At 49.6% G+C, this 27,367-nt stretch overlaps 10 protein-coding genes across 10 annotated transcripts; 5 read left to right on the top strand and 5 right to left on the bottom strand.

Moving 5' to 3' along the window:
* Positions 1-182: 182 nt before the first annotated feature.
* On the bottom strand, positions 183-4,267 carry PSV08DRAFT_172638 (P-loop containing nucleoside triphosphate hydrolase protein; the record flags this gene model as incomplete). The annotated part of the gene is made up of 5 exons (XM_014224631.1): positions 183-1,179; positions 1,231-1,760; positions 1,824-1,999; positions 2,049-4,083; positions 4,157-4,267. The coding sequence occupies 5 exons, from the start codon at positions 4,265-4,267 to the stop codon at positions 183-185; spliced, it is 3,849 nt and encodes a 1,282-aa protein (XP_014080106.1).
* A 2,849-nt stretch (positions 4,268-7,116) lies between these two features.
* On the top strand, positions 7,117-9,542 carry PSV08DRAFT_195836 (uncharacterized protein; the record flags this gene model as incomplete). The annotated part of the gene is made up of 3 exons (XM_014224629.1): positions 7,117-7,790; positions 7,840-8,547; positions 8,608-9,542. The coding sequence occupies 3 exons, from the start codon at positions 7,117-7,119 to the stop codon at positions 9,443-9,445; spliced, it is 2,220 nt and encodes a 739-aa protein (XP_014080104.1). The 3' UTR covers positions 9,446-9,542.
* Positions 9,543-10,347: 805 nt separating this feature from the next.
* On the bottom strand, positions 10,348-11,594 carry PSV08DRAFT_269691 (major facilitator superfamily domain-containing protein). Its single transcript, XM_014224628.1, has one exon. The coding sequence runs from the start codon at positions 11,512-11,514 to the stop codon at positions 10,501-10,503; it is 1,014 nt and encodes a 337-aa protein (XP_014080103.1). The 5' UTR covers positions 11,515-11,594; the 3' UTR covers positions 10,348-10,500.
* Positions 11,595-12,988: 1,394 nt separating this feature from the next.
* Positions 12,989-14,420, top strand: PSV08DRAFT_359363 (S-adenosyl-L-methionine-dependent methyltransferase). The gene is made up of 2 exons (XM_014224627.2): positions 12,989-13,804; positions 13,864-14,420. Exons 1-2 carry the CDS (start codon positions 13,241-13,243, stop codon positions 14,260-14,262), a joined length of 963 nt encoding a protein of 320 aa, XP_014080102.1. The 5' UTR covers positions 12,989-13,240; the 3' UTR covers positions 14,263-14,420.
* PSV08DRAFT_195825 (uncharacterized protein) lies at positions 13,907-15,386 on the bottom strand. The gene has a single exon (XM_014224626.2). It carries the CDS (start codon positions 15,280-15,282, stop codon positions 14,308-14,310), a length of 975 nt encoding a protein of 324 aa, XP_014080101.1. The 5' UTR covers positions 15,283-15,386; the 3' UTR covers positions 13,907-14,307.
* A 946-nt stretch (positions 15,387-16,332) lies between these two features.
* Positions 16,333-17,544, top strand: PSV08DRAFT_359361 (uncharacterized protein; the record flags this gene model as incomplete). Its single annotated transcript, XM_066092983.1, has 2 exons — positions 16,333-16,749; positions 16,807-17,544. The coding sequence occupies 2 exons, from the start codon at positions 16,333-16,335 to the stop codon at positions 17,542-17,544; spliced, it is 1,155 nt and encodes a 384-aa protein (XP_065949849.1).
* A 671-nt stretch (positions 17,545-18,215) lies between these two features.
* On the bottom strand, positions 18,216-19,748 carry PSV08DRAFT_244125 (uncharacterized protein; the record flags this gene model as incomplete). Its single annotated transcript, XM_014224625.2, has 1 exon — positions 18,216-19,748. One exon carries the CDS (start codon positions 19,746-19,748, stop codon positions 18,216-18,218), a length of 1,533 nt encoding a protein of 510 aa, XP_014080100.2.
* A 1,069-nt stretch (positions 19,749-20,817) lies between these two features.
* PSV08DRAFT_359360 (uncharacterized protein) lies at positions 20,818-21,829 on the top strand. The gene is made up of 2 exons (XM_014224623.2): positions 20,818-20,964; positions 21,015-21,829. Exons 1-2 carry the CDS (start codon positions 20,889-20,891, stop codon positions 21,722-21,724), a joined length of 786 nt encoding a protein of 261 aa, XP_014080098.2. The 5' UTR covers positions 20,818-20,888; the 3' UTR covers positions 21,725-21,829.
* A 1,504-nt stretch (positions 21,830-23,333) lies between these two features.
* PSV08DRAFT_359359 (uncharacterized protein) lies at positions 23,334-24,059 on the top strand (the record flags this gene model as incomplete). Its single annotated transcript, XM_014224621.1, has 1 exon — positions 23,334-24,059. Exon 1 carries the CDS (start codon positions 23,448-23,450, stop codon positions 24,057-24,059), a length of 612 nt encoding a protein of 203 aa, XP_014080096.1. The 5' UTR covers positions 23,334-23,447.
* Positions 24,060-24,544: 485 nt separating this feature from the next.
* On the bottom strand, positions 24,545-26,309 carry PSV08DRAFT_171799 (polysaccharide lyase; the record flags this gene model as incomplete). Its single annotated transcript, XM_014224620.1, has 3 exons — positions 24,545-25,171; positions 25,241-25,557; positions 25,610-26,309. The coding sequence occupies 3 exons, from the start codon at positions 26,307-26,309 to the stop codon at positions 24,545-24,547; spliced, it is 1,644 nt and encodes a 547-aa protein (XP_014080095.1).
* Between the last annotated feature and the right edge of the window lie 1,058 nt (positions 26,310-27,367).

Here is a 27,367-nt window from a genome sequence, read left to right as displayed (position 1 = left end):
AATCAACACAATGAGAAGTAAAAAACAAAGAAAAAGATCAAGTTCACAAACAAGTCAATAGAAAAAAAATACTAGTAGTTTTGAATAATTCTAAACTTTTATTTGAAAAATTGACAATCATCTAGGTATCTAACAGCTCCGACTTTTGTCCTCATATACATTATATACAAACATGATATTTTTTACGCCAAACTCTGCGTTTCACACATCTTTTTGTACAACGTCCCGCTTCCCGTCAGCAACTCCGCATGCGTGCCCTGTTCCACGATCCTACCCCCATAAAAGACGCAAATGACATCAGCATCCTTAATCGTGGACAGACGGTGCGCCACGGCCACCGTAATGCGATCCCCGTCATTCGCCGCCTCAGCCAGCGCATTCTGCACAATCTTCTCGCTCTCGGTGTCGAGCGCGCTGGTTGCCTCGTCAAGCAGCAGAATGCGTGGGTTACGGATTAGCGCGCGTGCAATGGCGATGCGTTGACGCTGGCCACCGGAGAGCTGAGTGCCGTTGGGGCCAGCGGCGGTATTCACGCCTTCAGGCAGCGAAGAGACAAAGTCCCAGGCGTTTGCGGCGCAGAGGGCGCGCTCAATGTCTGCGTCTGAGACGGCGCTGGTGTCGAGGATGGTGTTGGCGGTGGGGTTGGAGATGCCGAGGGCGATGTTTTCGCGGATCGTGCCTTGGAATAGAGTGGGCTCTTGTTGGACGAGACCGACTTGGGCGCGGTACTTGCGTGGGTTGATGGTGGTGAGATTTTGGGAGCCGAGGAGGACGGCGCCGCTCGAGGGGTCGTAGAAGCGTTCTAGCATGGAGATTATGGTGGATTTACCGCAGCCAGAGGCACCGACTAGGGCAATGAACTGGCCTCTGCAGGCTTCGAGATTGATGTTTTTGAGGACGGGGGCATGTGGGCGGAGAGGGTAGGCAAAGCTTGTTTCAGCAAGTTGCAGAGAGCCCTCTGGATCTGGGCCATTGTCCTTATTTTCTGGTGTTTCTTGAACGACTGGCTGGAGTTGCTTAAGCCAGAAGATGGCGTTGGCACCGTTCTTGCCTTTGGTTATACTGGTTGAGAATTGGAAGATTTGAGATGTTGATTGTGCGCAGAAGAAGACGGCCATGTAGGAAACGAAGAAGTCGAAGATAGTGATTTCCCGAGCGGCAACGAGTCGACATCCGTACCTAAGTTTGCGTGTTAGATTATAAACTCCAAACAATCATATCGAAACATACCAAAATCCGAGAGCCATAAACCAGTACTCCGAGGCCTGAGTCAAAGCAAACCAAAACATGACAAACAGAAGCGGTTGCCGTGATCCTTTCACTGCTTGATCCAATTCAGACGTGTATCGATCCAGAATTGCCCTCTCGATTCCCAGAGAAGACACTGTTCGGATAGCTGTTGTTGATTCCGACGCAATTGCAGAGCTCGTCGACAATCGCTTGGCAACAAGACGGTCAAGCCTGCCATCAAGAATCATCTTGATCCATCCGAAGCCAATGACGGCAGGCGTTCCCGCAAGGACGATTACCAAGCCGAGTTTCCAGGCGTAAACGATACCCAGGATAGAGCAGATAATAATGCTTAGTCCGGCAATGAGGATGAATCCAATGTTGAAGCCCATCAGTTCGAAAACGGCCTGGGGGTAGGCATCGATACGGCTGGTGAGTGCTCCGATGTTGTTTTCCGAGCGATCAAAGTACTCGATATCCTGGCGGAGAATGTCGTTGAAGATTTGTTTTCGCAGATTGTGCGCCAAGGCCTAGTAGAGCGGTTTTATCAGTAAATTGAATATTGCCATGGAAATTCACAATGCATTACTCACCTGTGCAAGCGTATTCGTTCCCCACCCCATTGCATAGTAAGAGAACAAACAAGCACCGGAAAGGGCAACAAACATGGCTGCGAAGAAGTTACCCTCGTCAGTCATTTCTTTTCCAGTCAGAGTGAAAACGTCGACCATGTAGGCCATGAGAATGGCTTGGCCAGGAAACAAGCCCGCTGGAAAACAGTTAGTGGTTGTGCAGTGCATGGTAATAAGAGTACATACCAGAAAGGAAACAGCCAGAAAACATGGCCAAGTACGCCCATTTTAAATCCGGGGTCTCGTAAATAAGGCGCCAGATGGTAGCAAGCAATCCAAGTTGATTCGTGCCTTCATCGCTGTATCTACCAGCCCCAGCCTGTGTGCGGATACTTGCTGCATTGGTGGTCGAGCGATAAAGCGCGCCTTCTTTGTCTTCAGGCTCGTCCTTTAGCGACCTTTCGTCAGATACTTCCACTTCTGTGCCCTCGGGCGGGTCTTCGCCTTCAACAGTAAGTTGTTGAATGGTAACGAGGCGGGAATAAGCCCCCTTCATAGCGAGGAGCTCGTTGTGCGTTCCTTGTTCGACGATTTCTCCCTTGGAAATGACAACAATGTTGTGCGCATTGCGAACGGTGGCCAGCTTGTGTGCAATAATGATGGTGGTGCGGCCAGCGGAAGCTTGGTCAAGAGCTTGTTGGACGATTCCTTCCGCATGGGGATCGAGTGCGCTGGTTGCTTCATCCAGCAAGAGGACCCTGGGATTCGATACAAGGCTTCGTGCAATAGCAATGCGCTGCTTCTGACCGCCGGAAAGCAGTCCTCCGCGCTGACCAATTTCTGTATCGTAACCATGGGGGAGTTGCTCAATGAAGTCGTGAGCGTAAGCAGTTTTGGCGGCGGCTACAACGTGTTTCATCTGCTCTTCTTTCGAAGCCTTTTCCAAATCGGTACCGTAGAGACCATTGGCAATATTGTCGAAAACGGATCCACGGAATAGAACAGGTTCCTGCTGTACCAGACGAACGTTTCTCCGCAGCCAGGAAATATTCAGCGAGTCGATGGGTCGACCGTCAAGCTTGATTGTTCCCGAAGCAGGGTTGTACCATCGCTGCAAAAGACCGACTATAGTGCTCTTTCCAGATCCGCTGTGTCCTACAAGGGCTGTAACCTTGCCAGCTGGTGCGCGAAGAGAGAAGCTCTTGAGCACAGTAACATCAGGTCGGGTTGGGTAGGCAAATACAACATTCTCAAGCTCCACATCTCCGGTGATTGAAGTTGGCACTTCACCTGACGGATCCATGGGGTCGATGGCGGACTTTCGGTCGATGACCACGTAGAGCTGAGCGGCCGCAGATGCGGCACGAGTGAACTCGATAGAATGAGGAGCCAATTGAGTAATGCTGAGCGCGGCGACAACGACTGACAGCAAGACCGTAAAAACATCTCCGGTATTTGCGATCTCCCCACTAGCAAGCATGTGGATGCCTCTCCAAAAGGCGAGTGCGTTGCCCAGGTAGATGATGGTGTACTCGGCTGAGAATAGAATACCGAAAAGAGGCGAAATCTTCTTACCAAAGCGGTGGGCTTGGATAAGGAATCCGTCGAATTTGTTGACTAACTCTGCCCTCATGTCGAATGCATGAACGGTACGGATGCTAGCGATGACTCCCTCGGCGAAGGAGTTGGCATCAGCGTACCTTTCAAGAATCTTGGCCTCGTAACCAGCTTCGATGAAAGCGCACCCAATCATGACACTCACTGTCAAAGGCGCGATGCCGCAAATGATGAGTGTAAGTTTCCAATTAGTAACAAAGGCGATGATAAAGGAGGCGAGGAAAGCTGATATGCCTTGGATAGTGAGTCCTAACTTCTCGGAAATACCAGCTTGGACAAGGCGACCATTAGAGTATGCTTGAGTTGCAATTGATCCACTAGTCCCAAGGTCAAAGTAGGCGACCTCTTGTCGTAAGGCCGCCTTTAGGTACGCATGTCGAATATTTCGCACGACCCTGTACGCGCTAAATGTGAGTAGGAAGTTGTAGATGTACGCCACCACCATCCTGCCAACGCCCAAGAGGAAAAAGTACAACGCGAGCTTCGCACTCGACGATCGCAAGCTCTCCGCCGCCGCATTTCCCGTGTCAAAGTCGGTAAACTCAGTCACGAACTTTCCGAATATTATGTTTTGGGAGGCAATCCCGACCCCAGACACACACGCAGCAATGCCAGCAATGCCAATCATGATCAAGTCTGTAGTCTGTGCATACTTAAAGATTCTCTATTTTACGGAAGAGATCGCATAAAAATTAGTGGCATGGTTCATTTTCCAATCACGATGAGAGCTTACGTACCCAGTATGCTTTCCACGCGCCCATGGGCGCGGGTTCGTTTGAGATGATACTCGCTTTCTCCATCTCCACAATCGAGCTGGTACTCTTTTCGCCGCCGCTTGTGAAACCCATTATAGCACTGCTAGCAGTAGGAACATAAAAAAAGAGGTTGTTGAAATTAAGTATGGATTTTTAAAGAGGAAGAAATATGGGATTAACAAGGGAAGATGAGATCAACTACTGCAAGGACGATGTGAGACAAAAAAGATCTAGATGGCTAATACTGCAATGACAATATACCTTGCACCAGCAACCCGCCCCCAACATTTCTCAAAAAGGGCGTCAAGAAACCAAGGGCGCAGAAGTCCCAAGACACACCGGTAGTTCCCATTGCCGCCAAATGTCAATCTGCCGGCTTGTAGTTCACCCCCTAGTTGTAAGATGTGCTTCATGGTGACAGGCTCAAAACGACTTGGCGGCGGTTTTGATGGGTGTGTTTCGTTGCAAGGGCAGGGGGAGTGGGGCTACTAGGTTGTCTGAGAGCTGCGTTCATATACGCGGTGGAGAAGATGATTAGCAGAGAGCGCGCCCAGGGGACCCACATGCCTCACTTCGGGCCGCAGGAATCATGTCGTCCGACCATGAATAGGTGGAGCTGCGCCATAGATCTTACCTAATTAGGTATAAATTCTTTAGTCAACGGCTACGTATTCATAGTTAAGAACGGCGTAGAGTGGTAAACGGGTACAGTAGTAAATAGATAGAGGTAGGGCTATAGTAGAGTTACTAAGAGTTAAGTAGAGGTTAGGTAGGATATTACTTACGTGAGACTGTCACATATAGTATCAGAAGTGTTCTCTACGGGTTTGATGGCGATTGTAATTAGATTGATGACGACTTTTAGGTCGGCGTAAAGCCTCAATACATTAATGTCACCATCCCATCACCTCCATATTCATGCGAGCGCTGGAAATTGTTATCTCTTCGTGCTAGCTCCATGACAGTCAACGATTTCAACAGCAGGTGCGACACCAAGTCCCCGTAGCAATTTAAATGAAAAGTGAACCTGTTCTTTTCGGTTACAACCACAGTGCGGCATTGCGCGACTCGTTTTAATTGCTGTCACTCGGTTTCTTCAAAACCGGTTTGTAACATGCAGATTTCGACCTCAAACAATCTACCTGACTTGAGTTGTAATGTTTGCGGTATCTATTGTTCCCGAGTACGTGATCATATTGGTATATAAGCGTTACGAGGGTTGTGAGTGGCTTGTCATAACACGTTGAACCGATCACATTATATACACATCTTCAACTATTAAGATTTGATGAAAGCTACTACGTCGTCATGACTATCAACACAATGTGGTACCAACGGATTTGGGTCGGAAACTGCTTTGGACACCACATGTTAAGGCCGTTGCTGCGACTTTGTCATACCGCCTTCTCTGCCAGACGTTCTATGTATCCTCTTGTTTTCATCGCTAGAGATGCGAAGCGGTGGAAATTCCATAAAATCTCCCATCTAGTAACCTAAAGTCGAAGCTGAAACCAACGAACTCGCCATCCCATGGGACGTACGAGGAAAGTGGCAAGACAAATGACTAATGTAGCAGTGTGAATTGTCTTTTATCCCCACCAGGTCAAGTACGTGGTGATATAGGACCGTTAGCTTTGTTTTTTTTTTTCAATTTGTATTCCAGACACAGTCCTCCCCTCCTGTTCCGGCAACTACACCATTTGAGCATAATTGTGCACACTCGACTAATTCGACCGTCAACGCCTACCAGGAACTTTTCATCTCACTTTGTTAACACATACAAAATATATGAACACACCCTTTGACACTCAATTGCTGATGCATACTAACTACATCAGATACAAGAGCGGCACACAACCCCCCTCAGACACTTGAGACTTATTGCACCGCAACGAAGAACGACGAATTTGCCCTCAGCTTGATATCATGACTTCGAATACGATATGCTTTCAAGCACTACGCATCGTCCAAACTGCATTTGGAGATGTTCATGTCCCTGAAGACAAACCCGGAGGCCTTATACACACAATTCCCGGCGCATATTCGGAGCACAAAAAGCCCAAAGTACGGATTGTCATCCAGGAATACATTACACCAGTCAGTAACATGTCGTCCCTAAGTACAGAGGCTTATTATGGCACTGTCAACCTACTTCCCTGGAATCCGAAATACGAAGACCAGTTCCTGCGTACTGCTGTCATCTTCGGCTGTCCAACCTCTCTAGGAGCCCCTGGCGATTGGAATAATCAGTGGGATGTTGACACAGGTCGGGGCGCTTATGACCACATCTCGACTTCGGAGATATTGGCACAAGAGCAGAAGGCGGTCAAATGTTCCATGCAATGATTCGTAGAGAATCGTATTACAATAAACTCGCAGAATGAGGATCTGGAGGTAATTTGACATCATCTTGGGATTGACTGCAATGATGTCACTGGATGAATGAAGCTGGTTAGTGAAGCGGCACGATCCGCATATAATGGAAGGATGGTAAGGGTTGTATGGGACGAATAGGATGAATTATATGCTTATCTGCGAGTAGCCGAAAATGGCCTTGCGGAAGGATAGCTTGGCATGATGATTATCGCAAACGTATGCACCATCGAGTGAAGGACTAAGAGGGCAGCAGCGCTGAAAGACGCAATTCTCGAATCAGGCATGCCTGATCAGACTGTGTTCGGGGGTCCTGGGCCAAGCATGCAGCTTGCATAGCGGGGCAATGCCTTTGGTCGTTGTTGCAACCAATCTCGTTTGTTCATGCGCATACGCGGCGTGGTACGAATGTACGTGTTTCTCTCTTAGCCAACGGAAATTCCTGGCATATATACGAGTGCGAGAGTTAAGAAGGGCGCCTTTGGCAACTAGCCATCCAGATTAAAAAAATCTTCCTGTCTCTAAGACTACCGCACTGCTACATCTACTATAACCCACCTTCCGCAGCAATGGATGTTCGCAAAGATCTCGATGAGTACACACAGATCATGCGGCAGCAAAAGCGTTTCCTGCAAGATGCCAAGAAGAAGCAGGGCCAGCGTCCCCACGATCGTAAGGGCAGGGACATCATGTTGTTTGAGTTCATGATGGCATTGATGGCCAACACACAACGCGCTGGAAGTGAAGACACACACATGATACATTCATCGTTTGTTCCACCAGCATATCCGCCTTGTACCACATCTTTCAACTCCTTGAAACCCATCTCGATTGAAGATCTCAGGCTCGAGACGCATCATCGTGGCTACTATCTCGTATTGCGAGTCATCACACCTCCGAACCGTATGACTGCGATTCTTATTTTAGTCGAAGACGAGCACGGGGACGTTACGATGTTGCAAATGTACCAACAGGAGGATGAGGCCAGTCGCCCAGCATCTACAGTTGTCGACAAAGGTTCAATTCTTCTGATCAAGGAGCCTTTCTTCAAAGTTACGGCGTCTGGCGATTACAGTTTAAGAGTGGATCATGTTTGTGACATTATTTTCCTTCACAACGACGACCCCAGGATACCGCCATCATGGCGACGGAGATCGTTCGAGTTAGAAAAATCTGCGGACTCTTTGAAGCTTGAGGGAAATGCATTTGTAGGGAAAGGAGATTATTGGAGAGCTATCGACAAGTGAGCAAGCTGTCTGATAAAAAAGTAATCGCGCTAACATATAGAGCAGGTACTCAAATGCTTTAGCGCACTCCGCAACACTCGACGAGGTCAAAATGATCAAACGAAACAGATCTTTAGCATACCTGAAGACGAGGCAATATGACGCCGCGTTGTCTGACACTGGCTTCCCAGACTTCGGCGTGGAGGCCTCGGAGAAAGCCTTGTTTCGCGCAGCGGAGGCTTTATACCATCTCACTCGTTATGAAGAATGTTGCAACGTACTCGAGAAAATGTGCAGACTCTTTCCAAATAACAAACAAGCAGCCGCTGCGCATACACGTGCATGCCATCGATTCTCTGAGAGCAGCACCGGAGAGTTTGACTTCAAGCTTCTCCAGGCTGAAGCAAGGAAGCGTATTCCCCCACATCTGGACCACGGCACTTATATTGGACCAGTAACGGTTCGGAAAGCCAAAGGAAAAGGTCGCGGCTTATTCACAACTGCGTCTATGAAAGCAGGGGACCTAGTGCTGTGTGAGAAAGCTTTCTGTCATGCTCATATCGACGACTCCGGGGAAAGCAATGCAAAGATGACTCTTTTGATGAATGTGGAGACAGACACAGCCTTCATGGGCGGTCAAGCAAATCTCATCCAGTTAATCACGCAGAAGCTGTACAAAAATCCTTCTATGGCTGCGGCTTTCACTGAACTGCATCATGGCGATTACAAGGCGGTCGACAAGATGTTTGTTGATGGACAACCGGTAGTAGACACGTGAGTAGCAACTGTAATGATGAGTCAGTCAACGTAATAAACTAATGTTATGCCCTCCAGCTTTCTCGTCGAACGAACAATGGCCCCCAATGTCTTTGGCTGTCCTGTTACATCCCTGAAGAGCCACAAAGATGCCATGTCCAACAAAGCCCCGAAGGGAGATGCCACATTCCATTCGTGTGGCATCTGGATCAAAGCCTCATATATCAACCATAGTTGCCTCGGCAATGTGCGTCGCTCTTTCATCGGAGATATGATGATAGTGCGCGCATGCAAGGACCTGGAAGCTGGTACAGAGATAGTCTTTCCTTATACAGCTCCAAGGGGTGACTATACACTTGGGATTAAGCAAAAGTTCAAGAGTTGGGGGTTCATTTGTAGCTGCGCACTTTGCGAGGATATCAAATCTACCAAGCCGTCGGCAGTGGCAAAGAGAAGGAGCTTGTTTGAGCAGCTGGACCGCCTCTGCAAATCTGGCTTAACAGCGCATAATGCTCCGATCAAATTCGAACGCTTAGTCGTGGCGCTAAACGAGACATACCAATCTCCGGCGGAACAAGTTCCTCGACTTTTGCTGTTGGATCCACAACTATTGCTGACGCGCGTCTACATGGAAAAGCGTGATCTCACAAAGGTGTTGGAGTCGGTTGCAAAAACTCTTCAGACTCTAGGCTTCATCGTCGCTGGACTTGATCCAAGTCCTACAACTTTGATTATCAACAAATGGGGTCATATCGTGGACGATATAGTAGAGGTCTTTCTACATGGGCAGTCAGCCTTCGAGCAATTAGGGATATGGGAGAAGTCAAAACAGGCCGAGCAATATGCAAAAATTGCATATCGGATATTGGTTGGGGAAGAAGCGTCCTTCAATCGGACATGGGACACAGTATTGTGAATTTCAGGTCTCCATAAAGAAACCTGGGAGAATGAGGTATTGGCATCAATTGAATGTAACTATTTAGTTAAGAAGTTATTTACCTACTTACCGTAGAGACTTGTTTACTACACTAGCCGTTCTCTAGTATCGTCAGTGGGTACACTAGGTATTCCTCAGGTTCGCAAGGCAAAACACGCTTCAAAGAACAGTATCTAAAACGACCTCCTCCTAGGCCGGGATTCTGCAGATTACTGGTGACTCAGGATCTGGCGTTTGAGGGGGTTATCTGAGAAGCTTGGGTATTGTTGGGGGTGTGGGGGTCAGTCTGGGGGGGGGGGGGGGGGCGGTTGTTCGTGGGTTTTTGCTGAGTAATGAGTACTACTAGTCGTACTACGTAGCGGGCGTTGACACGAGTCGACAACGCCAACCGCGTACGTAGCTCACCGGAAAGTACCTCATGATTCGTCTTGGCTATGACATTTTCATTCAACGTAAGTGGGAAGGCGAGTAAGCGAGGTGGGTTTTACGCCCTTATTCGTTGCTGTATCGCCGCTGGGAACATGGAACAATTTGTACATGTGCTTGCGGCATCTGGCAAATGCCGATACGGCAGTTTGTGACTGGTGTAATAGGCGTACCATGCATCTGATGCGTACACCGTACATCGTGAAGGACTCATCGGTTTATCAATGCCCCACTCTTCCCACCGCCTGATGATGTGCTAGATCTTGCTAGCGAAGAGTTACTGTCGGATACATAAGAGCCAGGCACACCCATACCGGAAGCGCACCTCTCCCATGTCTAGTACGCAATCCAATTTCACGGGCTGGCTCGTAGTAAGCAAACACTGTCATCACTTTAACTTTGTTTTTAAAGCAATAAAAATATCTTGAAGCTACGTCAGTCCTCACTGCTATGTATTTTGCGCGTCTGTACTTTTGATTGTCTATCATAGATGTTTCGGGCGTGTTTGTTTCGTAGAAATAAAGAAAGTATATACATACATACATACAAGCATTCATGCAGACTTAACCTGCGGACTTTTCGAATTCCAATCCAACGTCTTGATTCCCTCACCCAAAAACCTCAATCATAGCCCCCCTCCATCTCTCGCCCCACCTACTCAACGCATACAGTGCAGCCAAGCCTGTAGTAACACTCCAAAGACCCAAGATTGTCATTAGCCACCCATTTCCAATTGCAGTGAGAATCGGCTCTGCCACTACAGCACCCACAAATGAGCACATGTTCCGCACAAAATTGTTCAGTGCGATTCCGCTTGCAGCCCGTCTAGGCATAAACTCTGTCAATATAGTATTCACAAGAGCGAACACCAACATGCTGCCGATGCCAAAAAAGAAATTGCTAATCATGGGTACAACCCAATGTATCCCATACTGAGCCGTCCAACCATACACGATTAGTGCAGCAGGCCACAGAATAGCGGCAATCCAAGCATTTTCCCTAATGCGATCAAGGGGTCGAAAGATGAGTTTGCCGTTCTCGTCGTATCGCCCTGCTTTGCGGGCTTCGCGGTGCATGATGGAGTCGAGCCAGCGGCCGCCATAGATGGAAGCGAGGAGGTAGCCTGCAGAGTTTGGGATATAGAGTAGACCGACAATGAGAGTTGAGAAGGAATATGGGGAACTGGAGAACGTCTTCTGGATACTGATATTGAGAATGTAGAGAGAGCCGAAGGTTATGCTCGCTGAATACACGGTAAGAAGGACAGGTGGGAAGCGGAGCCAAGTTATTATACGAAGCGGGTCGATGAATATATGGCGGAGGTGCAGGAGTATGCTCTTAGTTTTCTGTACGGTTGAGGCGTGTGTGGTGCTTCTTCGAAGAGCCGTATCAGGCTCTTTTTCTTTGTCATCGTTTGAGGGTAGTGTAGCAGGGCCCGTAGATGGTTTACCGTCCCGGTGTAATGTTTCTGGTAGGGCGAAAATGACAAAGATCACCGTGAGGCCTCCATAAATGACTAGAAACCATTGTGTGCTTCGCCATCCCAGTTCTGCTCCGAGCACACCTCCGATAATCGGGGCAAAAAGAGGCCCACAGAGTGGACCAAGGTAGAACAAGCCCATTGCTGCGCCTCTTTCTTTTGTGTGCCAGATATCTGCGATGGTTCCAGCACCCACTGCTTGCACAGCGGCGGCTGCACCTCCAGACAGAACCCGGCAGACAATCAACATGTGGATCGTTGTGCTGACTGCTGAGAGTATACCGAAAATAACGAATAAAATAAACGAGGTAATGTAAATGGTTCGTCGGCCCAGCCGTTCTGAAAAGGAACTCCACCATAATGGAAAAATGCCCATGCTGAGCATGTACACAGCGACGGACATGTTGGTCACAGTCTCGGTCGCTCGAAAAGCTTTAGCAATGTCTTGGAGCACCGGCATGACAATGGCAGAGCCCATTGGTCCAGCCATGGCACAAAAAGCAACAATGAAAGTAAGTAGCCATTTCGTTTGTCGGGCATAGTGCTGGGGATTTTCGACTTCGGGAATAAGGGCGAAGCGTGCGAGAAGCCCACGGCGCTGAGAACGAGAAATTACTACAGGATCCGGTGTAACTGTTGTGGTTCTTGTCAGGTCTGTTGATGGTTCCTTTGTATTCGATGTCCGTGGTTGTCCCGTCGTGGTCGAAGAACTTGAGGACGCAGTCGCCGTCGCACCCTCTTGCGCAACTGCTTTCCTTTCTTCAAATACATTCTTTTCTAATTTTTCCGATGTTTTCGCGTTCACATCTATTTCATGGTTGGCATTTCGGTCGAAAGTCGGCTCCGGCGTTGATATGCTCGGTGGCGATCTTGATGCACCGGATACCATATTTAGTCGAAAACGTGCAAAATATAACAGAGAGAAAAAGAAGGGGGGAAAGTTAAGAAATTATCCAAGACGTATAGCGTTGAATGACCGGTTTCAACAAGCACGCTATTATTCCCGTATGCACAATCACTTTTCCGACAGGCGTGTCAGTGGCAGTGTCGTAATGCCTCGGCTGCTTGCAGCCGCAGCCTTGAGCTCTAGCAATCTCCCTCATCACAACGGATGTGTTGCCTCTTCTGGTGCTGCGATGAGTGTGGAATCGGAAATGAACGTAAAGAAGTTTCAGTGCTCTCTAGCTAGAGACAATGTTAGAGCAATTACCTCTTGGGTACCTATCGAGTGCACATTACGAGTGCCGGGGTGTGCTGAGGACGCCGATTTGCACCATGCGACCATTACTCGAACCTGATGGTCGCTGTCGTGCTCTATTGGGCTGGAAGGGATGCATGCATGCGACAATCCGTGTATTCTGCTCGTGGCGAGCAGTCTCGTACGAGGTCAAGGTCCAAGACATCTTTATCCGTGGTACATTGTTGCATTACGATCGTGCACCAAGATGATTCGACCATTTGTCCTCGGCGACCCTCCGACAAATCAGGGATAGTAGAACATCTCCGCGGTGCAGAGTGGTTGGCGCCACCGTTTCCACACTTTAACGTTTTCAGCGGGGTAGTATTGGCGCCACAAAAGTAGGTAGCAGGTGCTGAAGACCTACAACTGGCTCTTCGACTCCCTCAATTGCTCAATATCAGAGCAGAAAGAGACGGTCTTGGTGGTCATTTTTGCTATATTTCCATTGGGCCGGGGAAAACACCTCGTGAAATCATCGATATCGCGCTGAGAGTGTTGCCGGCCAGCTGCAGACACCCCGCATTGAATTCATTCCGGACAATCAACTGTCAAAGGCTTTCAGCTTCCGGAGTTATACGAACACTATCATTCGGACTCGGCATCTTCGTGGTTTTGGGTTATTTTCACAATGGCAACCCAGAATCAGGATCGTCTCCGTACGCTTTTCTCTTCTGCACCCGACTCCGATCACAGCAACCGCTGGGACAACCTCTGGCGAGAAGCTACATTCCTGCCATGGGACCGGGGTCATGCCAATCCCGCACTGATAGATGTCCTTAGCGAGCGATCCCGTCCTATCTCGTCTCCAGACCCAAACCCATCGTTAGGCGCACCCCCACCAAACAGCGAGTCAGCAGGTTATGTGTCTCTCCCCGGGCCACTGAGGGAGGACGGAAAGAGGAGGAGAGCGTTAGTGCCAGGATGCGGAAAAGGATACGACGTGGCGCTGTTTGCGGCATACGGTTACGATGCTTACGGGTTGGAGGTGTCCTCGCACGCGGCTGAAGCTGCACGGAAATATCTAGCAGATCCCGGAAAAGGGCCCCTAGAGGGTGAATATGCGATCAAGGACGAAAATATAGGAAGAGGAACGACGGAGGTGGTCTGTGGTGACTTCTTTGACGATGGTTGGCTCAAGGATGTTAATGGATGGGATGGAGATGAGGGCTTCGATATTATCTACGACAACACTGTGAGTGCTGATTGTAGCATCCCCACAGCTTTTTTTGATGGGTCTGACACCATGCATAGTTCCTGTGTGCTCTCCCGCCCTCCCTCCGTCCCAAGTGGGCGTCACGTATGACTGAGCTTCTCCGCCAGTCATCCTCAAACAACACAAGCACCGGGGGTGTTTTAATTTGTCTTGAGTTTCCAACCCACAAGCCTGTAAAATCGGGTGGACCGCCATGGTCGCTGCCACCCCTTGTACACACAGAGCTTCTCAAACAGCCAGGTCATGATATTTCGTATGACGATCAGGGCGTGGTGACCAAGACAGACCGAGAGGAGACAGACAATGCGCTAGTTAAAATTGCGCATTTTACTCCAAGACGAACACACGAAATCGGCGTCATCCAAGGTCTTGTAAGGGACTGCGTGAGTATGTGGCGACATAAAGCAGATTGTCCAGAGGAACAAAGGTGGCATTGAACACATCAGGTGTGCTGCTGGTGTACTGGGCCTGCTAGATGTTGTTCAGCCAGCCACACGCAGTGAGTTGTAGTGTTCTCCCAATCCATGACTGTGTTTATAGTAACCCAACCAAATCTCCTTTTTTTCTGTGACATCGTCTTCGGCTTCGATCTTATCCACTCTTCCATCGCTGTGCAGCACACAAATCCTTAGTCCATATGACCTAGCCAACGCAAGAAGCTCTAGATGGCCACCCCATTCACCGGTTTCTCTTATCTTGCGAACGTGCTCGGGCAGGGGATCTTCCATGAACCCTGCAAAGTCATCGGCGTGACCCTGTATCCAGTCTGCTGCCGCATGTCGGACGGCCTTGTAACCTTCTATTTTGTCGGTCTCAACCTTGTCATCTTTTCCAATCGATGTGATAGCTACTCTCGGCTGCAATCCTAGCTCTCTTGTCTGCAACTGGTCTGCCACAGCAGCATATAGGCAATGTCCATCCGCCCGTATCTCATGAAGCTCAAGACTGTGCTTGTCCAGTTGCGTCGCCATGCGTTCTCGCTCGAGTTCCCGTGGGTTTGGTGCATTCGCAGCTTCGCGCTCGGCATCGGCAATCATGGAAGCTTGTTCAGCGGCCCGACGAGCAAGGCGGGCTTTGGCGCGATTGGGCTTCTTTGCCTTGGGCCCAGCAGTGCTTTCCGTGGTACCGTTTTCCTTGCCCTCAGCACTCTTTCCAGCAATTGTAAGTTTTTCTATATCCTCCTGAACGTCCTGCATTCCATCTTCCAAAGGTGGTTCGTTGTCGTTGTTTTCCTCTTGTACAGCATCTCCATTCAGAATGGCAAGCTCATGCTCATGTCGCTCTTTCAACTCCCTCTCTAATCGTTCACATTCTTCGTTGACTCCTTTTCGTGTTTTTTTACTGGCTTGTTTTTTCTTTTGTGTTGTACGTGAGACAAGATCGCGTTGTTCTTTGCGGTGTCGGGACTGAAGCGCTTCGAGAGTTTCGGGTTCGAGTGCAGGCAATGAGTCCGCCATTGCAGGACGAAATCTGTACTCTGATGGTGAAGGCTGCGCGAATGAGGCGAAGTCGCAGTAGCAGTAATGACTGTGGCGCAACGTTCAAAGATCTACACGAGAATGGTGGGGTTATGGGAGATCCGGCGTCGTTTCTTGGGGCATCGGATCTTGGTTTCGCCGAAGTTGCCTGTGTAAGATGGTGGATGACTGCTCGGCTGTCTTTCGGTTTACGTTCGGCAATTTTCCGAAGTTCCCCAACTCTATATCACGACTATCCTGGGAGACAGCTGAGCGTCAGTTGGGAGACAGGCCGATTACAACTTCATTGATCCCTTGTCGAGAGCAACGCTGCTCTGTTCCCTCATGCTGTCACATACTTGCACGGAAGGGTACCGTAAACGCCATGATCAGATGCACATGGCTTCACCACAACTTTTGCTCTTGTCTTTGTGCCTGTTGTTTTGCTGCTTAGGATGTATCATTCTACACACATGCCCAGAATCCATCCATGGCATCCCTCTCATGCACAGGTGAGTGCCATCAATCAAGCTAATTAGACTAGGAATTGGCTATCGCTTTAGAGATCGCGCCAGCATCGTACCGGTAACTTAACTTTACGATTGTGTATCAGATTCCGTGAATGCGAAATCACCAAGGCCGACATGTCACTCCTTTTAGGGGTAGGTTTGCTTTCAAGAGCATCTTGGATGTGTAGCGAACGGTTGCCGATTCCTAACAAAATAGTCTGCGCGCTATGGCACGCTCAGCTGCTCATGCGCGAGGTGTCATGGCTATTGCCCTCATGCTAAACAGCTAGAAGATTGACGGTGCTTCCATTCATTTGCATTCACACCTCAAACGACCTTGGTCCCCGGCCGAGGAAGGTGCGTTGCGCACGTCTGCTCTATTTCTCACTGTCACTCCCCTATCCTCTTTCACTTACACTCTGCTTTTCCATCGACCTTATAAGGCCCTCTCACCCAGGGCTCTCTCGTCATGCGTACCGACTCTTTCTGTTGCCACCACACCTGCGCTATCTGCTAGGAGCGAGGCCCACTTACAGCAGCAATGCCTTTCCGTGATGTGGACTGGGAAGAGTGGCAGCGCGACTGTGACATCTTTCCAGCCTATTGCGATTATCTACTCGGCCCAGATCTACGCCTGGTGGTCACTCAAGAGCCTGGTCTGCATCCTTTGATCTATCCAGCGCCAATACCGCAACCGGTCCAGGATACTCGCAACGTGCGGTCGCGATCTCAGATATGCCGACCGATGACTAGATCGAGCCTAGCAACGACTACTCTTACTGGACATCAATCTGCATTGCATAGGGGAGCGTCCGATGACTGCCTCGGAAACCACGACAGCAGCAACAACATGAGAACATTACTCGACCCGCCAAGTTTTCTGCAGCATCCTCGTGCTCTTTCAGAGATACATAAACAAAGCCAACAGCACCCTTATACACTAACACAGATGCATTCAGTAAGCTTGCCTTTACTATCTCTTTCTATTTGTTCGGCAATTAACAAATTCAATTAGCACTCTGTCGCTGCCCCAGAGCAAACTTGCGTTCCGTTTTCTTCAGAACAAGCATCGCAAGTGAATATGCTTCATCCCCATGACATAGTCCATGACCCGCGATACCAGTGCATCGAACCCGAGACGCGCAACCAGATCAGACGTTACCTCTCTGGGCTCTGGCATCTTACGGAAATTTCTACCGATACGGGAAAAAAGGCCAAAGCGCTTGCGGATATCCGCAACTTCAGCACAAGAGTTCTTGAGCAAGTCAAACGCATAGAGGCAAGTAAAGGCCAACATTCGCCTCCTCATGCACTTGCCCCCAACAAACCTGAACAAAATGACCAACGATTGCGCGCCACAATCAAACAGCCCTTGCACCAGCAATCAGCACAACACCAAGCACAAATGGTTGAAGAGAATCACCCCTCGCAATTGGAATCTCAATCGACATGGCAGCCTCCAGCTTTGCCGCACACCGAGGTCATCACCCCTCAACTTTCCACTGAGCTGCGTGTGCGCATCAATCGTTACGTCCCTCTGGTCTGGTACTATCTTCGAATCATTGGAGACAAATCCGAGCCTATATCCGCCGATGATCTACATAGGCGGAATCGTGCGCGGCAATGGCTCAAGTCATTTAAGACAAGTCTGCCTGTTGAGGGTCGCTCCTACATTTCAGGGGTTCTCAGGTGGATGTACAGCGAACAGGCTGCAGGAAGAGATCCGTTGGTATCCATTGGGTACCAAAAATAACATCGCTTCATGGGCAAACATGGGAAATGGGACCAGGGTAGGTTTCATTGACGGCACCAGAATCAAAATTTTGCACAAACGAGTTGGCTAGTGTCAACAGTACCAACTTGCTTAGTCACCGGCCTCGGAGCACGTGGGTTTTGGCAATAAATATATGGGGTACCAAACATCCTATCTGTGGTGTATGGATCTCGGGACGCGTGCAGGAGCATCCAGATGTTGCTAGCCGATACGAGCAGCCCATGTATGAAACAAAACTTATTACTGTTTTGCAGAGATAACTTCACAGGAGCCAACTCTAGGGTCGACAAACGATATGATGTCAGGCATTCTTTTCCAACAAGAAGGCATTTTAGCTTTGATTTGATGATGCTATTATATTCCAAAGCTCATGTGATATACAACCTATGAGAGGTGGGTAATTGCGAGTCTAGCGGCCTATTGAGCTGCTGGATGAGAAGATTCTAACATCACCTAACATCTTTCATTTGACCACTCGCCACGTTGTCATAGTCTATGAACAACAGCCAAATCTCGAACTTGACGAGTGAGATCCAGGCCCCTAACCCAACGCGATAGTAGGCCAGACATCCAAACTCTGCATACGCAATCCAAACCAACCCAACTGCTACCATCCTCCCCCCATCCGCTCACCCCAGCATCTCCAGCCCCTACCCCTCCACACTCCCAACAACAACATGCCCCTCCCACCCAAACGCCCTATTAACATTCAACCCCAGACAAAGCGTAAAAACCCTCACTTTACTAACCTTATCCCACTCAATCCACGGCACACAATTCCAATCCCGCGCCCACCTACTTCCAGGATCCAACACGATATCCACCGTGCGCTCCCACTCACAGAAGATCCTCACCTCCCGTATCCCAAGATTATCCGCAACGCAGCGCGTCCAGAAGGCGCGCCGCGGAATCACGAGCTCGGTGAAGAACTTGTAGATGCGGTCGTGCACGATGGGTGGACCCCACGTGCGGAAGACGACGTCTGGGCAGCGTGTGTAGACGAGGAGGTAAGGGAGGAGGTCGATGGAAGGTAAGGGGTCGGAAATAGAAGGTAAATCCGACAGGTTCATTGTTATGCTGGGCATATTGTCAGGGTCGTTGAGGAAGGGTGGGGTAGGGACATTTGTATCTTCGCGGTGGTTGTGGAAGTAGGAGAGGAGGTCAGCGTGGGTGAGGTAGAAATCTCCGGTTTTGTTGTCCGTTCTGAGCATTGAGAGGATGGGGGCGGGGATGGGCCATTCGAGGAGCTTTTCGAGCGTAGTTTTGGGGGCGGGCGAGGAGTAGCGGTCTGGGATGAGAGGTTCGGAGGAGGGGATGGCGGGAGAGGGGAGGGGGCAGGGTGAAGGGAGCGATGGGAGCGGCCGGCCTCGCCAGTCGTATTCTTGGGGCGATAAGGAGAAGCCTAGTGAAGAAGACCGGTCTTCTCGTGAAGAAGATAGGCCTGCTGAAGAAGGGAGCTCTGGTGGCCACGGCGGGTTGGAGGGCTCTGAAACCTTGATCGATGGAGACGTCTCTAGGGACGAAGGTTGTTCAGATGAACGACACGGATTTAGCGATGGAGACTCAAATGACGGTAGAGGTTGCTCTGGCGATGCAGGTTGTTCCGGCGGCGACGAAGATTGCTCTGGCGAGGAAATTTGCTCTGCTGCTGGAGGCGGCTCTGACGGTTCACATTGTTCGGTTGATGAAATATGCTCTGAAAACAGATATTGTTCTGGCGATGAACAAGGATCCGGTGATGGAGGCTCATCTGGTATCGAGGCCTGCTCTTGTGATGCAAGCTGCTCTGGTAGTGGAGAAGGCTCTGGTGATGGCGAGACCTCTGCCAACGGAGAAAATTCTGGTAATGGAGGCTGCTTTGGCGATAAAGAATGCTCTAGTGGTGCACATTGATTTGGCGATGAAGCAAGCTTTGCTGGTAAAGACTGCTCTATAAGCGGAGAATGCTCTCGTGACAAAGGATGCACTGGCAACTGAGACTGTTCTGCCAATACAGAATGCTTTGGCGACGGAAACTTCTCTAGTGATGGAGAGTGCTCTGATGAAGGAGACTGCTTTGGCAATGGAGACTCCTCTGGTAATACACACTGCGCTTCATCCTCCTTTGATACCAATATTCTTGTTGGGCTCTTTGAGTCCCCACGGGCCGGTGGATTCGAAAACCTGGCAGGTGTTCCTTCCATGTCGATGGTCGTTTGAGTGTGGCTGATAGAGTCTGTGGTATGAATATCAAGGTAAGAATTCGATGGCTATGGCATTTTTGAGAAAATATTGAGTAATTAAACAAATATGATGGGGGTAAGGAGTCAAATTCGCAACCAAGGGAGACATCGTGTCTCCAGCTCTTGCGTAAGGTAGTTGCGGGCTAGTTAGTGGCAATAGCCAAATACAAAAGGGAACATATTGTGGCCCTTCCTTTGACTCTAGAGACGCCGCTACTTGCGAAAACATATGTTAATTTAAGAAGGAGCTATCTTTCACTTTTACTCATATACCTGGGCCAAAGCACCTTCCCGAGCCTGGGCAGCTTTCCACATTTTAGGATTGCGGTACATATCCCCGTGATGCAGCTTTCTCGAATATCTTGAGAAAATCCTAAATCATGGGGCATGAAATCATCGATATCAAACATCTCGTCATTGGGGAACCAGTAAGCTTTGAATCGAACATCCCATGGTGAAGAGCCACTATTGTGTCAGATCGTCGAGTTGCGCCTGGGGTCTAGTACGAGGAGACAACAGGCGACAGAAGATAAATAAAAACAATGTCGAACATGGAAAAGAGAACGATTCCCAGGTGCTGATTGGACAATTGACATTTCCAACCCAGAGGTCAGGTACTAGCGGCATGGCCATCTTTTGGTCAAATACTTTGTAGGTACACTCCCCTTGTTTGCAGAATTCTGTGGCTGGATTACTTCAGAAGCTATCCAGCCATCGGGCGACATGAATCATCAATCTATAATATACAAGGTGGGTGGCCTATGACTGATCGCACGTTATGCCCCCAGCGCAATGACTTCCTAGTACATGTCCGAGAAATGATGGCGAGCAACACACGATAAATGCAATTCCTGCAGATTCAGCAAACAGGTTATTTTCGTCCGTACACGATGTAGAAGGAGACTATTATTGGTAATTCAGGAGGCAACAAAATTACGTATCTTTCTTACGGCGCCCGATTGCCTCCTGCCTAATCAGGCTAGGAAGAGGATTCTCGACTGTTCACCTTCCTCAATGTGCCTCCCTTTCCGCATCACTTCTCAATCTTCGCAAACCCCAAGAGAATCTTTGCGCATCGCAAAAGGTGACAGGTCCAGCAAAATGAGTGTCACTATGTCATCTAACCCTTCTACCGTTAACTACAAGAGGTTTGCGGGCTTTTCCGATCTTCCGCTAGGTACAGCAAACAACCTCGGCATGATGCGTTCTCAGCTTACAAGCGCGTAGAGGTGCGCAACAGAATATACGCAATTTGCGCATATGACAAGGACCGTCTCATCGAAAAGGAAGTGAGCCGACGCAACACAACAACCACAAGTGATGCTTTCTGGGCAGCGCGTGGTTACTACAGCTTGACGCAAGTCTCTCGCCAAACGCGGAAGGAGTTTCGCCCATTGTACCTGAGGGATCGCGCCATTTCAGTACATATCCGTGATGCGCAGGACTACCTCGATGCCATTTATCCAACTTCTGGACCAAGTGTCATCGAACGCGAAAACATTGTCGCTTGGCTCACGATTCGCACCGACGTAGAGCGACGTGGCAAATATGACACACCCATCGAAATCCGGCCTCTGCTGGCCAGGCTGTTCAATACGCCTGGCATAGACTTTGAATTCAACGGCAAAGGTGGCGCACTTTTCAACGAATTGTTCCTTGGCTATGAACCAGAATGGAGGGCTGCAGTCAACAACGAATTTAAGAGTGTCGAGTTAAAAGAACCCAGCGTGTTCGGAATGCGCCTGGTCCTGGATCCTAAGTGCCCAACTCCCTGGATCAAACAGTGTGCGATATCTGTTACCAGGCTTCCACATGTACCCGAAGAAGCGCTCGAGTGGTTTAGTGCGTTGGGACTCGACACGGAAAACGACATGATCTTTGTTAGACGGGGTGCGCCAAAGTGGCTCCGCCGTGACTTCATAAAAGTATCCAAGTGATTTGTGTGATACGCCTATGCGAGTGGTCATTCTTTTTCTATTGGATCAAAAGTAGTTTTGGCTGGGCTTGGGAGGCCCAGCAACATCATCTTATGTCTCCCCCAATCACATCCGCGAATTCACGTGACGTTGATGTCATATTCGTGACCTAATGGATTTGTGAGACAGGCAACGACAACGCGAACAAATTCGAGGTTTCTTGAAGCTTACAAAGGCTGACGATTTGAGATTAGCTTCCGCTTGTTCCATGCAGACGCAAACATACGAGACAGAGCGCGCGACAGGTGGTCACTGTTGAAGAGCGATTGGCCGCCCAAAGTCTCTGACATAGTTATCGCTTACGCAGGTGCTTCGACGTCACGACTGCACAAAGGATAACGTTTCGCGCGGAGAAGCCCTACCTTTCTCTTGGTTGAGGAATAGAATGTCTTCATTGGTTCCGCTGCCTAACACACAGCAGATCATGTCGAATGTGGGAGCCGACCTACGGCAGCGACGGTCCGGAATACGAGATGGACAAAAGCAACGAGTTGGCTGATGAAGGTGTGGCTACATCTTGATCGACAATTTAAAGGAGTGATGCAAAATGATAGAGTCAGTCACACCGTTCGAAATGAACTCGTCGAAAAAAAGTGTCTTCCTGGGCAGTTACAGGTGAAGAACATTCAGTCGTCTTCCTTCAAACTTTATAAAAGATTTCGTCAGCGCCTGGGATGTTTAATCCCGCCGTCATCAGCGCCGTTCGTCGAATCCGATTACACCGCTAGAGAACAACATGGTACCCGGGTCGGCGCTACTTGCGACAGACAGTGTGGTCAAACACACATCAAGTAACAATGGCACTGAGCAATCGCCCCAATCGAGTTTGCTGATAAGCTTTCTCAGCTTGTGCTTCTCTGTACTTGTGTTCCCTGCCTCAAAACCTAATTTCATAAAATGGTGCTCGGGCAGCTAATGACAGGTATGAAGAGGAGAGCTGTTTGCGTGTCACTGACCGACAAATGCGGCTCTGGAGAGGGGCGCCGGATTGTTTCGGCTTGGGTGTCATGTGCGTGATATTTCCTTCTCGTTCTTCTTCCGTTATCATTGGGCTATATTTATTCTGTCGGGGCTTCGTAAAGAGACACCGAGGCGGGATCAAGAAAGGAACGCCGACAAGACACCGATAAAAGACTTGACTACGACTTTTTTGAATTCAACAACGAAGTATGCACATGGATTATTAACTCTAAACCAGTTGTTCATGCAGCGGTCTGTAACAACACTAGTTGTAGTCACCACGCTTGCTCGCATGCGCCACGGAAATCGGCAGGCTAGTGGGCCTTGAAGCCACATGACAAGAGCCACAATCCCGTTTCTTCCGTCCGGGGCCCCCTCTGCACCAATCGGACATTTGCATGCACCATCCCAGCCAAACTAATCCAGGGAGAAATGTGGCGCCGCTTGCAAATTTACTGCAAAGTGATGGCGCGGCTAGTCAAGCTTTGTGAAGTGTTTAGTGCTGTTAGTGCTGTTGGTTCCATGTGGCTAAAAAGTGGCTGACGCATGCCGTGGGGAAAGGGCCGGAAGCCATTATATATGGCGATAGGCTTCCCACCGAGATGTGGCTGTGAAGCGTCTCTCTCGAACAAAAACTACTACTTTGGGTCCAGCGCCGTTTTTTTAATATACCGATCAATCAATCAAGTCCCATATCGAGTTAGCACCAAGATCTTACGCTAAAATGGCATTCGACGCCTATCTTCAACGCGCAGACGACTACATCACGAAACAAATCCAAAAGTTCGAGCAACAAAAGCGCGGGAACAGATCACCGCCTCGCGCAAATGGGTATCATCAGATGAGCCAATCACGACAGCATGGGCGTATGTCATCACAAGGAGTATACTCCGGAAGCCCGGCCCCTCCACATGACCAACACCACCCGCCTCCCGGATCCATGTTGCCAGCCGGTTGGATCCGAAACTACGATTCACACAGCCAGCGATGGTATTACGTCGACACAACAACAGGAAGAAGCCAATGGCACCCCCCTCCTTCCAATCCGCAACGCGCAGCAACCTTCCAGCCCGACAACCGTATGCCCAGTCCCTATGACCAATCGAATCTCAGGATGCGATCAAATTCCCAGCCTCAGCGCCCGCAAATGAACGAAGGTGGTGGACAGTTCATGGACCCGAGACAGAATGGCAATGCTGGTCCCAGTCCCAATGTCATGTCCATGCAACTGCCCCCAGGCGCGCATTACGATACAAAGACTGGAAAGGTCGTTCATGGTATGTTTCCCGAGGGGCAGACTGTGCAGACCTGGTCGCAGGAAATACAGAGGATATGAGTTGTGTCAGAATTGCATGAGGCTTGCATTGAAAGCGGGTTCAATGGTGTTTTTGAGGCGAATTCAAATATGATGACATGGGCGTTGGGATAATTTGCTAGTATATAATCACATGAGAATAGCATGATGTAGTTTAGCGGTTTTTCTTTTACCAGTAATTTTAGACTTTTGCATCGTTTGTATTCCCACGTCCACTTTTCAGTCATTTTTGAGCTTCTTTCTTTTTTAACGAAAAAATTCATGGCTTGTTGATTTTAACCAAGTCGATAGCTTTCAAGTATCAGATGCTAGTCTAATTCGTATATTGATCGAATAACTTTGTAGAATCTCATTTGAACATTGATGTTCTCTACTACCCGTAACATATATACACAACCGGTCGTACTTAAGCTCTTCTCCCCCCCCCCTCTTTCCACCCAACTATAGTATATACAAGCGAAATCAAGTACTCCCCACAAACCCCAACCCCAACCCCAAGCCCACATTTACAACCCAATCAACTCAACAGCATCAAAGCTGACAGCCGGACTCAAATACCCCGCGGCCGTCTTCCCCGAAATGACCGTAATCTTGAGGATCTGATACTCCCTCGCACTCGCGACCCACGCACTGGCCGGAACGTCAAACTCATAGACATAGTTATTCCCTCTATACGTGCCGACGGTCAAACTGCGGGTATCGCCCTGGCCCTTATCGGCGGGTAGTTTCGCAGCCCAGGCATTGACGGCGACGGTCGGGCGTCCGCCAGCCTGGCCCTGCGTGACTCCGACTCTGATCTTTGCTCCGCGCGCGAGCTGGGCGTCGGTAAGGCGAAAGTAGACGAGGTAGTCGTTATTGATGTCCTTCCAGATGTACGCTGGGAAGCCGGAGATGGGGGTCGTGCCGATGATGAAGTTTCCCACCTTCCAGTTTGCGAGGCGCGAGTCGGACGGGTGCATGTAGGTGGGCTTCATGGGGGTGTCTTGGAAGTTGAGGAAGCCGCGTGGAGTGCCGTCCCAGTCGCCGATGCGCCAGATGGCGGGGGTGTCGTTGGGGTCGACAAGGGTGATGGTGTTGCGGGTTGCGGTCGAGCCGGCGGCGATGGAGACGGTGCTGGTGTGGACTTCGAGTTCCTGTGCGAGATGTTGGTTAGCGGTTTTTTGAGGGGTGGAGAAGGGGGAAAGGGGAATGCCAGGACTTACGCCTTTGTAGACGGTCAGGGTGTAAGTGCCAGGCAGGGCGTTACCGATGCGCCAGGCGCCGGTTGCAATGGTCCAGTATTGGGCTTGATCATTTTTGAGGCCCACGACGTACTGGAAGCCGCTCTTCATGTTGGCGAGGCCGACGCCGGCAACGGCACCGCGGCGGCTGGCGGGAACCCAGTCTTCAATTTCGAGCGAGTCGAACCAGTCCCAGTTGGCGTTGCGGGAAAAGAGGTTGTGGTTGGGTGCTGCGCCGTTGTCGGTGAAGTGGAGCACTGAAGGGCCTTGCAGGCCGAGTCGCATGGGGTCGGTGTGGCCTGTGATCGATCAGTCAAGGTTTAGATGAATGGATTGTGACAGTCTGCTAACCCATGTTGTACTGGTAAATGTCGTAGAGATCCGGACCTCCATCACCGCCGCGACGTATGAGACTTCTGAAGAAAGGACCTCCAGACGCCTTCTCATGGTTCGAGCGGATCAGGTACATGCCAACGTTATTGTTGGTGTAGCCGACATAGTCGTAGTCAATAGTGCGACCATACTTTTTTCCAGAGTAATGCTTCGACCATGTCTGACCATTGATGCCGTTGATATCACCAGACTCGATAGCCGGTGCACCGTTGGGAACCCAGTCAGTATCTTCGTTGACATTGTTCGTGAAGATGTTTGCAGGGATGCGAACAATGTAACGTGACACGGTGATGCTCGTGTCTCTCTTGTTCATGAAAATGTACACATTCGGGTTTCCATAGCGAAAGACGAGCGTATGGGTGAGTGTTCCAACTTTCATGGTAACTTTGATGATGTTGGCTGGGGAAGTGTACTGCTTGATAGTGACAGTGCCGGGTGCAAGTCCAGACTCGACGTGCGAGTTCTTGCCATTCTGGCCATTGTACTCGACACCGCGGTACTTGATCGAAGTCAAGTCGGCATTGGATTTGCTGACTTTGACCACCAGGTTAGCGTTGGTATCAATAACATAGTTCTTCCCATCATCCGTGTAGCCCCAAGCCGCAAAGACAGCAGTCGGGGCAAGAAGCAACGCCGTGAAGGCGGCGAGACAACGCATCTCGGTTGGGCTGCAGCCAACAGAGAAAGAGAGCGAGAATAGCGAGGCCGAAAGGGATAGTTAGGCAAGCAAATTGCCAATCCGGTGGCCCTTAGAAAGAAAAGTCGAGCGAGCGGCACATGGCTACCTTTTCACGGACAAGACGACACTTTTGTACCTCTCTTCCCCATACTATATCCACAACGAGGCCCTTCATTACCCACACCTGCCAAGTCTCCTAACAAGGCCCGAAAAGATTGGAGGACTTTAAGTACATACACAGTATGTAGCCCTATACATGGATGTTCTCTCTGCACAAAGAAACAACCCCACATGTCAAAACTCGCCATGGGGTCACGGCGGAAGAAATGCCACAACAAGGTTAACACCACCGTCTGACAAGCACCCTCACAAAGCGCTGTGATTGGTGGGGTCCCACACGTCGTTGTTTCGGCGCGCAGCCAAGTGACAAGAAATTAACCCCTCCCCCGGGCATTTATTTCCAAAGGATTTTTAAAACATTCCTGTACGTACTGTGTGTGCATGTGTAAAATAGTGCCAGGCCAACTCGTCATGTGGCCCCCCTCCCTGTGCAAGCGAACAGGTTTACTACGTAGTAGGGGCGCAAAATAAAATGCAGACTCCGGACCATAGGCACGAAACGGGCAGGTACCAAGTCCCGTTTTCGAACATCGAGGCTGGCATAATTTAGATTGATTGCTGGCTTTTCGATAAGCAAAAGCAAAAGGCGGGAAAAAGGATGCTTGCCAAGGTTGCACGTGGCGTGTTTGCATGGGGTGGGGGGAGGGGGGAGGGGGTTTGCGTGATTTGGGGCTTTTTTCTTCGGAGTAGATCTTGTCCGCTGCGAGTCTTAGATGTGTGTGTGTGTGGGGGGATGGGAAACTGGGGATATGTCTGTATCGGGATCTCTTTGGAGATTGAAATGGATTTTTTATCCTTCAAACTTCGCCATGTTAGCAGCTTCCTAAAATACACTGTTAGTGAACTAAAAGCACATTATAGGTACATGTGTCTGTTCTATCCGTGCGCTTCAACGAACGCACAACCCCCCCCCCCCC

The sequence above is a fragment of the Bipolaris maydis genome (assembly GCF_028858645.1).
Source record: "Bipolaris maydis strain C4 unplaced genomic scaffold PSV08scaffold_2, whole genome shotgun sequence".
In the NCBI taxonomy this organism is placed as follows: Eukaryota; Fungi; Ascomycota; class Dothideomycetes; order Pleosporales; family Pleosporaceae; genus Bipolaris; species Bipolaris maydis.
Note: the sequence above shows the minus strand (reverse complement) of the source record. Positions and strands in the feature narration are given on the sequence as shown.

Bases quoted from the DNA above. Each gene is read 5' to 3' on its own strand.
- PSV08DRAFT_195825 (XM_014224626.2), bottom strand. From the start codon at position 15,282: ATGGCGGACTCATTGCCTGCACTCGAACCCGAAACTCTCGAAGCGCTT.
- PSV08DRAFT_269691 (XM_014224628.1), bottom strand. From the start codon at position 11,514: ATGGGCTTGTTCTACCTTGGTCCACTCTGTGGGCCTCTTTTTGCCCCG.
- PSV08DRAFT_359360 (XM_014224623.2), top strand. From the start codon at position 20,889: ATGAGTGTCACTATGTCATCTAACCCTTCTACCGTTAACTACAAGAGG. The intron at 20,965-21,014 runs GTACAGCAAACA...ACAAGCGCGTAG, and splicing joins CTTTTCCGATCTTCCGCTAG to AGGTGCGCAACAGAATATAC.
- PSV08DRAFT_359363 (XM_014224627.2), top strand. From the start codon at position 13,241: ATGGCAACCCAGAATCAGGATCGTCTCCGTACGCTTTTCTCTTCTGCA. The intron at 13,805-13,863 runs GTGAGTGCTGAT...CACCATGCATAG, and splicing joins ATATTATCTACGACAACACT to TTCCTGTGTGCTCTCCCGCC.